At 38.2% G+C, this 14866-nt stretch overlaps 1 protein-coding gene across 2 annotated transcripts in view; it reads left to right on the top strand.

Moving 5' to 3' along the window:
• The window catches only part of KDM7A (lysine demethylase 7A), a 59705-nt gene that overhangs the window by 30463 nt on the left and 14376 nt on the right, over window positions 1-14866 (top strand). For both annotated transcript variants that reach the window (XM_082280179.1, XM_082280178.1), the window contains exons 3-10: window positions 1394-1511; window positions 2389-2549; window positions 4221-4362; window positions 4622-4808; window positions 6745-6907; window positions 9562-9649; window positions 10394-10500; window positions 12710-12801. In XM_082280179.1, coding sequence (XP_082136305.1) covers window positions 1394-1511; window positions 2389-2549; window positions 4221-4362; window positions 4622-4808; window positions 6745-6907; window positions 9562-9649; window positions 10394-10500; window positions 12710-12801 — 1058 coding nt within the window. The remainder of the gene's footprint in view (window positions 1-1393; window positions 1512-2388; window positions 2550-4220; window positions 4363-4621; window positions 4809-6744; window positions 6908-9561; window positions 9650-10393; window positions 10501-12709; window positions 12802-14866) is intronic.

The following is a 14866-nucleotide window of genomic DNA, read 5'->3' as shown; positions in this document are numbered from 1 at the left end:
CTTTATAAATGAAGACGAAAAATGAGTGCTTGATGAAACTGAATCAATAAAATACCCATTATGAAATGATTTGTCGTGAAATTATGAAAATTTGAAGACAGGCAGTTAAGTTAACCATGATATCATAAGTCACTTTGTCCTCTCCTTCACTCAAGGTCAAAAAATTCAAATGGGGAGGCTACATACAGCTCACAATGTTTTACAGAACAATCATCCAATATGTAAAGGGGGCTTATAAGTAATGACTTTTTACTGAGGTCTTTAGTGATAGGACAATGGATGATGGCTTTAAACTGAAAGAGAGTAGATTTAGATTAGAGAAGAAATTCTTTCCTGTGAGAGTGGTGAGACACAGGCACAGGTTGCCCAGAGAAGTGATGCATGCCTCATCCTGGGAGTGTTCAAGGCCAGGTTAGATGGAGCTTTGAGCAACCTGGGAGAGTGGAAGGTGTCCCTGTTCATACCAGGATATTGAAACTAGATGATCTTCAATGTTCCTTCCAACTCAACCATGCTATGATTCTGTGAAAGTATATATACTCTTTTTTCATTTGAGTATCTGTCGTTTGTCATGGGGAGATCACCACAACAAGTTTTTATGAGAATGTCTAGTGTTTCAATTTCCTTGGCCCTTTAAGTATAAGGAGCTGTTAGAAATGCAGTTGTTGCTATTGAACTATTAGTTTCGGATTCCTGAAATTGTAATAGAACTTTAATTTATCCTTTGTTTTTTATTAATATGTTGTAGCAGTGCATTAGAAGCTTCAAACTGCTCAGAGGTTATATGTTTTGGAGTGCAGTGCCTTTGCTACGTGTATTGTAAAGATCACACCTGCCCAAAACAGTTTGCATACAAACTATTGTGGAGGCATAAGGAATGGAAATGGTAGTGAATAGCAGTAATATTATCAGATATGGGTGTACTTACGGGGTGTTGATAGCACACTGGGATTAAGTCTTGTTAACCTTGTGTGAATGTGTAAAATGAAGTCTCTGGCTATTCAAGAGGTGTCATCCTTTTGTTGATTAAAAAAAAAAAAAGGTCTGAGCTTTAAAAAATTCAAGTGCAATTTTTAGTTTTGATGCTGATTTTTTAGATTTGTGCAGCTTTCAGGCTGCACCTGTTTACTTGTGTTGGATTGGATATGGAATCTTAAATTGTGTATAGTGTGCACTGAGATTCTCTTATAGAAGGAGCTATAAAAGTATAGAGAGTACTGTGTCCTGCAGATTTCTTTTGTTGCAAATAGGTAGAGTTTTACCTGATTAAAGAAATAAGGTTTGTTAATTACAGTAATGTGATTGAGGCATGTCTGTCTGACTGATGGGATGACTGCTAATCTGAGTCGTCTGATTTAACTAATTCCATGTTTAATCCTTCTGAAACTTGTAGTGAAGAAGAGGAGAAACTGGCACAGACATGACTACACAGAGCCAGATGATGGTTCCAAACCAGTGCAGGCTGGAACACGGACCTTTGTTAAACAGCTGCGGGCTCGCTCTTTCCCAAGGTACAGAACCTTACTTCCATATTTTGGTTGGAAAACACAGAGAAATGTCATCTGAGTGTGTCGTAGGGGAGGTGACTGATGTTTCTCTGCTTCACAAAGTGAAGGTTGAGGATGACTTCTTCCTTCTTTGGAATTCTTCCCAGTGCATTCTTTGGAATTCTTCCCAGTGAATCCCTGTTTCAGATGGGTACAGTCGCCTTTTCATGCAGTAGTTTCTCCTGTTCAGTTTTGCACTGGGATGGGTTGTCTGTTGGGACTGCTGCAGGGCAGTCTGAGAGGTTTTGAGTTTTGGGGTGGGGTGGGTTTTTTTGTTTGTTTGTTTTTGGTTTTGTTTGTTTTGTGTTTGTGCTCTTACTGTCAGAATATGGCCTGTCTACTCCTGTAGTTCAGGAAGAGTTCTCAGTTCCATTCCAAGTACCATAGAACGTTCACATGAGCTGGTAGTCTACCCATTCTCACATGCTTTAGGAGAAAGCAGAGAAACATGGTTATACTTTGATCCTGAGCTTGGCTGGCTATCTCACTGAAACATAATGACTTAACAATTCTTTAGAGCAGCTGCTGGTGGTGGTTGTTACTAGCAAAATGTACTTTAATGCCTCCTCTGAGAATTCGTTTTCCCCATCCTTTTAAGTTACTCTTTTCAGTCATATAGAAGGATTATGAGTTTCCAGATTATGCAAGACAGTAAGTTTCTTTGCTTGTTGAGGTTGTTTATTTTGTCTTTAGTTAAATGCTTAATAAAACAGTACTGTGTGTTTCTTTTGGATTCAGATATAGCCATTCCCATCTGTCCTCCCCCAAACTGAGACTTTTTAATTTCAGTAGTGCTTGGAGGATGCTCTTCTGCTAATACTGCATCATTTCTTTCCACCAGTGCTGATGAAGTAATTTTGAAAATGCATGGAAGCCAGTTGACACAAAGGTACCTGGAGAAACATGGGTTTGATGTTCCCATTATGGTTCCTAAGTTAGATGGTCTGGGACTCAGACTTCCTCCACCGACTTTCTCCGTTTTAGATGTGGAACGCTATGTAGGTAAGAGTCACTCTGGAGTACTTATTAAAATGATCCTGTCTGTAAATTAAAATAAACACTTGCATGATTATAAGAGCTTCCAGAGTGCTAAATATTTATTCTAAATTCAGGACTAGCAGAGAGTAAAATTAAAGCTGTGGTTTGGAGTGGTTTTTTTCTTCCTCTCTTTTTTTTTTTTGTGTGTGTGTATGTCTGTTTGGTAGATGTGTGATAGGACTACAGCCTTACTTCTCAACTTTCAAACCTGTTAATTTCAGTGCAACCTATATGTGGGATGCTGGGGTTTTTTTCTGCAACATGTTGTAAACCAAGGATAATGGGTATTGAATTAGTTACTCTTAGGATTAATAAGTTTAATTATTGGTTAGGCTATGACAAAACTTAATGTTTTGGACTCAGTAAATTGGCCTTTCTGAATTAAATCTTCCTGAAAAATGTCCTACCTTGGCATCCTTTGCCAGGAAAGCTAGGGCTTCCCAAGAACCACTTCTTTCTTATCAGATATCTTATCAGTCTGTAATTGTGCCAGCTTCATGTAAGCATGCAGTACAGACAGAGACCAAGCCAATTGCAGCAGGACATTTCCTGTAACACATGGAACAGTTGAGAAGTCTGAGTGTATTCTCATGATCACCTAATGTAATGATGGGTGCTGAAAATAGGTTTTCTGTCCATCAATATTTTACAAAGGCACCACAAGTGTTGTCACCATTGTGATGATAAATAGTAATGTGTGTTCTGCCTTAAAGATTAGTTATCACTGTGATATTTCTGAGTCTTTTCTTTTGGATTTCTGCCTCTTTGGATTCAGAGAGAAACTTGATTGTCTCATCCTTATACATACATTTTGACCTGCCAAGTGTTACAGTTCAGGGAAAAAAATAGGAATGCCCCAGATTTACCTTTGTATTATTGAAATTAAAAATAAGAAAAAGGAGTAAGTACTATTTCAGCTGGAATTTATCAAGATGATACAAACTTGCAGTCTTAAAGCAAATATGTTTATAATGTACATCTAGGCATGTTTCCAGCATTCCAGAATTAAGTGTCAAATTTGGTCATTGTGTAACTAAATGACCATAAACCAATGGCTAATATAGTGTTGTTGTTAGTCTTTTGCTTGTCTAGTTCTCTAAATGTATCACTTCAGAATACACGGTGTGTAACCCCCTCTATTGTCATCAGAAATGAATCACACCCTGATAATTATTCAGTGAAATTACTGCTTATTTGCAAGTTGTGCATGTATGTTAGGAAGGTAGGGGTTTGGTGATGGTTGAAAGGAAAAGTGAGGAAGAGATCTGCCTTGATAAGTTTCTCCATGCTACTCTTAGCAATTGCAGCCATAAACCAATTTTTTTTTTTTTAAACAGATGCAGCCATTCTATATTACTCTTTCTTTTTGGTTAACCCCAGGAAAGGGGGTTATTTTAGAGTGGGATTTATTTTTAGAGTGTTTTCAGTTCTGTCCATAGTTGATTATAGTAATTAAAGTTAAACTTAATAAAAAGTTGGTTTATACTGATCTCTCTTCCAAGAGAATAATGATAGTAGTGGAGTTTTTCTGCAGAAATGTTTTGATAAAGACTGGAAAAAAGTTAATTTTCTCTTAAATACCTGAAATGTCTTTTATCTGTGATAGCCTTAAAAAAGTAATCCTGTTTTTCACAGGTGGTGACAAAGTGATAGATGTCATAGATGTAGCAAGACAAGCAGACAGTAAAATGAAGCTCCATAATTACATTAAATACTTCACAAATCCTGACCGACCCAAAGTATTGAATGTGATCAGCCTGGAATTCTCGGACACAAAGTGAGTATTGACTTCAATTCCTTGAATGTAGGAAGTGGTTTTCACTGAGCTGAATAATATGTGTAGGAATATAATGCCTGTAGTGGGAAAGACAGGAGGAAGTGTATTTTATGTAGACAGCTACTGTGATGTAATGTGGGTATAAAACATATTTATTAGTTCATAAGTAATGTCTTTGTAGGAAGCTGTCATTTCAAAAGAGGTGTGCTTACTCCTGTTTATGTTAACAGTTCTTTTTTGTTTATTTGTTTTTTAAAAGGATGTCTGAATTAGTGGAAGTACCAGACATTGCCAGAAAGCTTTCGTGGGTGGAAAATTATTGGCCAGATGATTCTGTCTTCCCTAAGCCTTTTGTTCAGAAGTATTGCTTAATGGGTGTCCAGGACAGCTATACTGACTTTCATATCGATTTTGGAGGAACATCAGTTTGGTACCACGTTCTCTGGGTATGAATGCTTCTTGACTTACAGAGTCACAGAGTATGCTCAGTTGGAAGGAACCCATCATGATCATTGAGTCCAACTCCTGGCCCTGCCCAGGACATCCCAAGAGTTACACCATGTGCCTGAGAGCAATGTTCAAATGCTTCTTGAGCCCTGTCAGGCTTGGTGCTGTGACCCCTGCCCTGGGGAGCCTGTTCCAGTGTACAACCACCTCTAGGATGACTATGACCATATGAAGCAAAAGTTATTCAGTGTGTAGCCTTCTGTTGTGACATTATCACCTGCATGAAATTTTGTGCTTGCAACACTGAGGGAGGAGCTTGAAAGTGAATTGCTGGTCTCTGGTGTTGCTTGGACAGGAGCACTCTTTGCTGGGTTAAGAACTGGCTGGATGGCCAGGCCCAGAGAGTGGTGGTGAATGGTGCTGCATCCAGCTGGCGGCCAGTCACCAGTGGTGTCCCTCAGGGGTCTGTGCTGGGGCTGGTTCTGTTCAATATTTTTATTGACAACATGGATGAGGGTATGGAGTTTTTCATTAGTAAATTTGCAGATGACTCTAAGCTAGGAGCATGTGTCGATCCGTTGGAAGGCAGGAGGGCTCTGCAGAGAGACCTGGCAGAGTTGGATGGATGGGCAGAGTCCAGTAGGATGAAATTTAGTAAGTCCAAGTGCCGAGTCCTGTATTTTGGCCACAATAACCCCCTGCAACGCTATAGGCTGGGGACAGTGTGGCTGGACAGTGCCCAGGCAGAAGGGGACCTGAGGGTGCTGGTCGACAGCCGACTGAACATGAGCCAGCAGTGTGCCCTGGTGGCCAAGAAGGCCAATGGCATCCTGGCCTGTATCAGGAATAGTGTGGCCAGCAGGACCAGGGAGGTCATTCTTCCCCTGTACTCAGCACTGGTGAGGCCGCATCTCGAGTACTGTGTCCAGTTCTGGGCCCCTCAGCTCAGGAAGGACACTGAGACACCTGAACGTGTCCGAAGGAGGGCAGCAAGGTTGGTGAGGGGCTTGGAACCTATGAGGAACGACTGAGGGAGCTGGGGTTGTTTAGCCTGGAGAAAAGGAGAGTCAGAGGTGACCTTATCACTCTCTACAGCTCCTTGAAAGGTGGTTGTAGCCAGGTGGGGTTGGTCTCTTTCTCCAGGCAGCAACTGACAGAACAAGAGGACACGGGCTTAAACTGCGCCAGGGGAAATATAGGTTGGATATTAGGAAAAAGTTTTTCATGGAAAGAGTGGTGAAGTGCTGGAATTGTCTGCCCAGGGGGGTGGTGGAATCACCATCCCTGGATGTGTTTAAAAAAAGATTGGATGTGGCACTCGGTGCCATGGTTTAGTTGAGGTGTTAGGGCATGGACTCGATGATCTTGGAGGTCTCTTCCAACCTGGTGGTTCTGTGTGACTCTGTGATTTTTATGCTTTTATTTTAGCATGCTGTTGATGACTTGTAGACTGTAATTGGTTGACTGATCGCTTTAGTAGACTTGTGAGTGATATAGTGAGGTTTTAGTAGGAAAAAAAATAATTGCATGAAGATCATTGGCCTACTCAATGTTTTATTCTTCTCACAAATTTGACCACGTGTACATCATAGAAGTGGCGAAGTGGTTTCATCTTACATTTTCTCATTTGGAAGGTGTGTGCATATCCATAAATTGTTTATGAAAACTGGAGTTTTTTATACTCCAGTGAAAAGTTTTGCTTGGTTTGTTTACTTCTTTTAAATCACAAGACATCAACTGGTTCATGTGCTGTGTCTAAGCTCTTGGTGGATTGCAGTTGTGAGGCACTGGGCTGGGAGGCCTGAACATGCCATAGTGGGAAGATGGAATGCTTGCCATTTCGGTCAATCTGTTACTTCATTAGGAGTGACTCAGAGGTTGTAGTGTACCTCTAGGAGAATATTAATTTATTTATTTGATGTATTTGTCTAATAGGGTGAGAAGATATTCTATTTGATCAAGCCCACTGATGAAAATTTGGCTCTCTATGAGTCCTGGAGTTCATCTGTCACCCAGAGTGAAGTATATTTTGGGGACAAGGTTGACAAGTGTTACAAGTGTGTTGTGAAGCAAGGACACACTTTATTTGTTCCAACAGGTAAGATTTTACCCTAACTGTTAGGATTTAGCATGTTTAATCACCAGAAATTATGAATATAATAAAGTAATTGCATTATCAGAATTTGGTATCCTCTAAAATTATGGATGAGAGAATAATAAAAAATTAGAAATTTAGATTTTCAGAACAAGTAATTAGCTTTTAAGATTGGCTGACAGCCATAACAATTATCAGGGAACGAAAGGGTATTTGTTACCCAATTAGAAGACAACAAATTAAAGTTTAATTTGATTATCAGGGAAGTAGTTCCAGTTAATAGAGCACAGATTGTTCACTATTTGATAAGTATCCAGACTGAACTCTTATTCTAATTTTATAATACAGTTTTATTTTTACAGATTTCAGTATTGCAAGGCCTACTAGGCATAATTATTACAACAACATCACATAAACTTCTTATGCTGCAGGCTAGAGTATTAAAAATACAAGTTGGGTGGTTTTTTTGATTTGCTTTTGTGAGAAATGCCAAAACAATTCAACTTCTTTTTTAAAGAAAAAAACACAGAAAAATCCTTCAAACTAAATACCCTACCCTACCCAAACTCCCAAATACTATAAACTTACAAATCTTTAATAAATCAAACCATATTTTGCCAATAAACTGACTGCCAGTTTTTTGTATTTTTGCTTATCCGACTTATCCCTATAAATGGTTTTTATTATTTTATTATTAAAAATTTGTACTGGTGCTGTCTTCCCCTGTTTTTGGGGAAAGAAAGCTTTAAATGCATGGAGCATGAAAATGATTTCCAATTCTACTTCTGGAAGAAGCCTTAAAGATTATGTGCAGTATGTTATTCCATCATGCACTTTCTAGACTACTGCATTTTTCTCATAGCTCGGTTCTGTACCTGTGAGGTTCAGTGTTTACTGTTCTAGTGCACAGCTTGTGCAGAATAAGTACTACCTGATGAGCACCTCTGTGTGCTCTTGACATTCCTGAGCAGTAGAGCTTTTAAAACCATGTCTTTCTGGCAAGAGATGGCATTAATTATCCATGTATGTAAGTTCATACATCTATGAGCAAAGAAAGCAGAATTACAGAACAAAGAACTTTATTGTGACTCGCAGAAAATAGTTAACTGCTTTTTCAGTAATCAGCTGAATCTGAGCTCTCACTGTATTTCAGTGTGTAAACACATAAAAAAATGATACTTTCAAATATAAATGTGTGTCTACACATGTGCATGTATGTGTATACACACATACTTTTTCATATACATATGATGGAGTACAGTGTAAAAACCAATAAATTAAACCAGGTTTCAAGCCAAGTGTTTAAAAAAAAATTGGAAATTGTGTAAGACTGAGTAAAGACTTTGAAAAAATCCAACTCTGATCTTTGGTGAAAACCACTTGCTGTTTCTGCTTGCACCGATGCTAGAGGGTGTCATAATTATTTTATAATCTTTGAAATATGTTCAGAGTAGTTTTCTGATCTAAAATTAATCTTGCATGTAGGTGAATAGCATCTACTGGGAGGCTCTTTAGAGTTATTTAAGTATTATTCAAGATATGCTGTGTGGTCTACACCAAATTTTCATTCCTTGTTATGTAGACCTTGATCAAAAGTGCAGCATAATAATAGCAAGAAGGAATGTAAAAAAATCAAAGCCTTTAGTTGATGCAGGTATACCATAAAACTGTTCATTATTAGCTGAATTAGGATTGTATGCTAGTTTGTAATACATAGTTGTTTGTGATTTGGTCTGATCTTTTCTCTAATTGGGAAGCTTCCTGTGTTTGTACATCTTGCCTACACTCAGTGAAGCCATGAAATAGTCTGCAAATGTCTGTCCAAGTCATCTTCTGTCAAAGATCATCTGTAGGCATGCAAAATCAGAAAAAAGATCTTGACAGGAGAAAGTCAACTAGTAATTTATTTACATTAGAACTCCGCAGTATAAATTTCACAGATAAGTTCTTTTAATCAGGAAGCTCGTGTAATGTGTTCTTTTGTGTACTTAGTTGAAATTATCCAGTAGTAATTAGCTAGATCGATAGCATGATGTTGGCCATGCTTTACCAAGTTGAATAGTGGATTTCATAAGGACAATATTTCAATTATGTGACAAATTTTGTAGAGTGTCTAGACTGGGTTTTAAACTGATCATAATTTCAGTTGACTTAGAATGACTGTATTTAGAAAATTTGTGGGACCACTTCTGCATTTCTGTTTGAGAAACTTCAGTATTGCTAAATGACTTTGTTGTGCATACAGCCCAGTTACTGTAAGCAACATGTAAATATTGAAAGACATATAATTTTGTTTTATTTTTATGACTTGATCTTTTGTTCATTATTATTTTTCTCCTCCTGAGTTGTTTATATTTGTGGATTGGAGTGAAAACTTCAGGAATTTTTACTTGAACAGTTGGCTTTGCATCCTTACCTCCCCTCCCAGTGGTAAATGTTTTAAGCTTCACTTGTTCAGAAAATTACAGTTCCACCAGATTTCTGAAACACTGTAGTTTACATGTTGTTAAAATTTATATTACTTGTTCCTAGCACAGAATACAAATTCATTTGCTTTCTTTCCTTTCAGGAACAGCATTTTTACTTATATGTGTATTTAAAAACAGTCTTAGAATAATTCATACGTATGTATTAAGTTTCACAATCTGTCATTTCAGGCTGGATTCACGCTGTGCTCACATCTCAGGATTGTATGGCTTTTGGAGGAAACTTTTTGCACAACCTCAACATTGGCATGCAGCTCAGGTTAGTCTCAGCTCTTCCTGTACTTTTGCCCCAGTAAGTAGGATACTCTTTTCATAGAGATTTTTCTTCATGCGCTTAACCAGGATCAAATTGGTACAGGCTCTTTAACAGACAATAGTGGCATTTTCAGTTAGAATGTATCAAGCACATTCTCTTATTTTACTTCTGCAAAGTTTGTTTCAAAAGCAAAATGAAGGCTATGCAAGAATTTAAGTTGACTAAAAGGAGGGAAAAAAAAAAAAAAGAGAAAAAACTCTACTTTGGAGATTAGTCTAAGTGAGTAAAACAAAACTAAGCAAGCCCAGGTGTGCGACACTGAGTTGAAATGAGCATCCTCAAGTCAGCATTGCTCTAAGGGCAGCTGTATTTAGTTTTTGTCCAAGATGTAGAGCTGTCTTCTAAACATATTGTTTTTATTTATTACAGTGGAATCCTGATAAAATTCCATCTGTTAAAAGATCACACATTGGGTTTGTATCCTAGTTTTATGAAGTCCAACTTTATTCTTAGAAGTGCCGCAGTCAAACTTGATAAGGTCAGAGCCTGAATGAGACCAGAGTTCAATCTTGTCTGTGGTCTTGTTGGGGTTTAACTATGTGGTACTTGACTTCTTTTATTTATCATGGCCATGGTTATTTTATTTCATTTTATTTTGGACATTGTGTCAATTTAAATGATTACATAGTTGAATAATGAATCTGATAATTACAACATTCATGTTTTGTAATATTTGCGTTTATTCAGGTGTTATGAAATGGAGAAGAGACTAAAAACCCCAGATCTTTTCAAATTTCCTTTCTTTGAAGCCATCTGTTGGTTTGTGGCCAAAAACTTACTGGAAACATTGAAAGGTAATGCTTGTTTTGTTTTAAGAGATGCACATGTATCTGCTTTTATAACTCTTTTTCTCCTAAGTGATAATGGACCATGGCATTAGTTTTTTTTTCTCAGGCTTCTTTCATATCAGTTAAGATCTTTTAATGTCCTTTAATAGCCTTTCCTTTGAGCAAATGGTTCTGTGAAATGATCCCACTAACTTACATCTATGGATTTCTTCTTGGTGGCTTCACAGCTGAACACAGAAGTTTTCTTGCACTTCTACAAATCATCTCTTCTCTCCTTTCAGCAAATTAAAGCCTTGAACACCACTTGTTTCCTAAGTGAGCATTTAAAGTCTTGGAGTGAGCCTAGAGAAACTCAGAAATCTTGCCAAATAGAACAAACTTGCAGAAAATTTTTCCTTCCAAGAAGAGTATTTTTATCTTGAAAGCTTGCGTTGATTTGTCTCATTCATGCATATTTAGTGTTTACAAACTCATCAGAAGACATAGGAGCTGTGTTCCTGCTGGAAAAGCAGTGGAACATGTATGTTTCTGTAAGATCTAGCTAACTATATGCTGTGTCTGTTTGTCCCACTCTTCCCCCTCCCCTTTTTATTACATGACTCCTTGAGTCCATAGGCTGGGAGCCTCTGGTGGCTTGTGTTTTAGGGGAGGGCTGTGAAGCTTATTCTCATGTTATGTTTCATCTTTGATTTAGCAGATGTTTTGTTGCTGAACAATGCTCTGACCTATCAACTCATTATAAAAAATAAAAATTAATGTTTCTGTGGCTAGGGTGAAGGTTATATTGGATTTTGGCATCAAGACTCACATGAATTAGGTGTTTGCTAGTCAGAATCCATTGTTTTATGAATAAAGGATGATGCTGGTTTGGTTGTATTAGGGTAATGGTGATGTCCAACTGTTAGCAGTACTTTATATGAAATTCAGGTCAGTAAGGAAAATCAACACAGCATGTCTTCCTGGTTCTTTTTATAAAATGGCAGCAGGGTCACAAACATTTTGATTTTGACTTTTTGTTGGCAGAAAGTGTTTCATGATAAGTATTATTGCATTCACCTAAATTATTTTTCTTAATTCTTGGGGTTTCAAAATGGGCAATTTGTGCTGTTGTTAATGCATCCTGTACTCATTAATTTGAATTACTTTCAGTTCATGCAGTTGTTTCTATTGCATCTAAAAAATTCAGCCTGTGGTACTGCACTGTATTCTTAAAATTTTATCAACTGAGTCAGCTAATGGGCAGGAAGGTTTCTGCTGCCAGTACCTCTCATACCCTTTAACAAGTAGGAGGCCTTTGAGAGAAGAACAGCTGTTTACTCACAGAACCTTCCTTTTTCTGCCAGCTTCCTAATACATTACCCATGAGAATGGTGTTTTATTAGTGTATTCTTTTAAGGGAATAAAATGAGCCAAATGGTTCTAGTGTTGATCCATTTGCTACTGACAAGTGGAAATATTTGTCAGGAACATGAGGAAAGGTTTTAATCTCCTTTTGTCTGCTTATGGAGGATTTGTCTTTTCTCTACTCTTTTTACCCCCATGAAGCAAAAGAGAGAGTGAAAAGGAATTGCAATTGCTTGGGAACACCATCTTCCTTCACTAAGAAGAGAAGCTTCTGTGGCAGAGTGGTTTCCACCCCCTGTCCCGTTTGATTTTGGGAGGAAAAATGATGTAAACCATATGAGGGGGAACTGTGATAATTGGAAGGGTGACAAAAAATGTTTGGGAAGTGGAAGTATGCTAGTGTGAGCCATCTGCATATGTATGGAGATAAGCAATGCGAATTCTAATTTAGAGATACATCCCACATCCTGCTGGTCCCCTTTGACTAAAATATTTCTCAATGAAGTAAGACTTGTCTTTTTTCTTCAAATGTTATTTTTCGTTCTGTATTTTAGATCTGGGTTCTTTTTCCCTAATTGACCTTTAAGTATGTTGTAAACTAACCCTAATTCACACAAGAATAAGTTAAGAAAAGGTTTTATGTAGAAGCACTTTAGGGTTGGATTTGTTTTTTTTGTTGTCATTCTTGTTGTTACAGTATGCATGTAAATGCAGGATGTCAAGTTTCATTTGCTTGCACAATTTTTCCTTTACTGTGCTGTTGCACAATGGCAGCTTTATTGACTGAAGGGTAGAAGAAGAAGGGTAAAAGGGTATACTGAAGGTCTTCGCTGTTAGTGTGTTTCTAAATTGGTTTCTGTATTCTTTTTAGAACTGAGGGAAGATGGTTTCCAGCCTCCAAGCTATTTAGTGCAAGGAGTGAAGGCTTTACTTACTGCTTTAAAGTTATGGATGAAAAAAGAAGTAAGTATAAGTGTTGTTTGCTATTTTGGTGAGCTCTGTTTTGATTTAGAACTAAGTGAAGGTCTATGCCCTTTTAAAGTTTATTTTTATCTGTTAATGAGTACTGAAAAAGTCTATTGAAAGTATATACTGCTGATTTGGGGAAGAATCATAATGACAATTTTATATTCCATGATGCTAATAATGTCTGTTAGACCATTTAATAAGCTCAAGTATTGTAGCTGATTGAAGTAGAATCTTGCTTTTTACCTCAGGATGGGATAAGAATGCCAGAGGATAAGGTGATAAGGTGGGGCTTTTTCTAAGAAATGTGTTTATGTAGTCAATTAATCCTAGGCTGAGGCAGTGGAGGGATGGAATGCCATGATGTTTAGCTTCTTCCATTCATGTCAGTGGTTTGGAAAGCACATTTCAGCTACACCTGCTGAAGAGTAGGTTTAGATTCAGATTGAGGAATATTAACTTCAATTGAATACTGTCCTTGCTCAACATTGATTGACTCTTGTGAAATCATAAGTATGCCATCAGTGCTGGCTTTGCTGGTGCTCTTCTCTTCAAGAAAGCTTGTTTGTTTTGGCACAGAACTGGGTGTGGTCTAACTCCATGTGTTTTTTCCTGTGTCTGTGCTAATAAGCCCTCTTGTAACTGGTGCTCCTGGGAAGTGCTGTTCACTGACAGGCAGTTTGGTTCTTACTGAGGGTATTAATTCTGGTTTGTTGCTGCCTGTGATGATTTGAACTGGCTCTTTGAGATCTCTCTGCTCTTTCTGCCCACAAGTTCTACTTGTAAGAGAATTTACTATACAACACTTATGACAATTGCACAGTGCTGCATCCAACAGTATGAGCTTTGTGGAAGTAAACATGAGGTGCAAATGCAGAAATGGTTTTTATGTGTGGAATGTGCTGGGGTCCAGCCTGTGTAGCATTACTGATCCCAGGTGAAGCTCTGGTGACCCTCTGAGTTGGTTCTCCAGTGTCTCTTGGTCTCTGCTGTTCAGAATGAAAGCTTGCTAATGTGTAATGTAGTAGTGTTTACAGGATGCTGGGCCTAAGCTGTTAAACCATGTGTGAATCCAAGCTATCTCCGCATCTGTGGCATGGATAATAAGGAAGCTAAGTGATCAGGCTACTGAACTGAGATCAAACATAGCCTATATAAATTCTTATTGTGATTTGAAATTGGATTCAAATTCCTTTTTTCTAGATTGCTGTAGTATAGTATTGTAGCATTTGTATACTGTCTAGTAGCCCACTAAGTATTTTGATTAATACTTCATGTGGAATGTGATATGTTTTCTGCCTTTCTGTGGAAGAGAAATCAATTGCACTTGCTGCATTCCGAATGCTTGTTAATGAGGCCTGTGAGTATTCCCAAACCACTGGATGAGCAGACACACCCGTTGTGGGTTTCACCCCAAGACAGGGAGGAAAGTGCAGAGCATCAGTGATTTAGCCACAGTGTTGTCTGCTGTCCACCAGCTGTCACGTTTCATACCCTGCATCCATCTTTTCTGGCTACTGCTTTGTACACGAGCCAGTCTTGTCTATGCAGCAGACCTTGTGGGTGATAGCTTTGTAGCTGTAGGCAGGTGAGGACAGGAGGAGCTTTGTACATTGCTGTTTGGTCTGCTCATGCTGAGGATTTCAGACAGTTTCTGAAAAAGGAATGACAACTGTGTGTTCCCCAAATGAGAGCCCTACTCCTGAGGTTTCACATTTGTGTCATGGAGTATGTCTTTCCAACATAGGTGAATTATCTTAGAGGATTGTTTCGTGCCACTTTCTAGAGAATTTCAAACTCATCTTCTTTTGAAAGAGGGAAGTAGGAAGGACTGAATGGTCCTAAAATGACCAACAACTTGATGGAAAAATTATACGGTTTAGTGTCAGAGGTGCTGTTTTCTCCAGGGTGAATGTGTAGAGGTGATACATTCAGAGAACGAACCATGGTAAGTAATAGCAGCTGATTTAATCTTCCCTGTAGAATTAGAGGCACTGAAATGAATGATTATATCATGATTGTATGTTGATGTTGGTTTTTTCTGGGAGGGAGAGAAAGCATT

Source organism: Coloeus monedula (genome assembly GCF_965178545.1).
Source record: "Coloeus monedula genome assembly, chromosome: 4".
Lineage (NCBI taxonomy): Eukaryota > Metazoa > Chordata > Aves > Passeriformes > Corvidae > Coloeus > Coloeus monedula.
The sequence above is the reverse complement of the archived record's forward strand: the minus strand, read 5'-3'. Positions and strand labels throughout refer to the sequence as shown.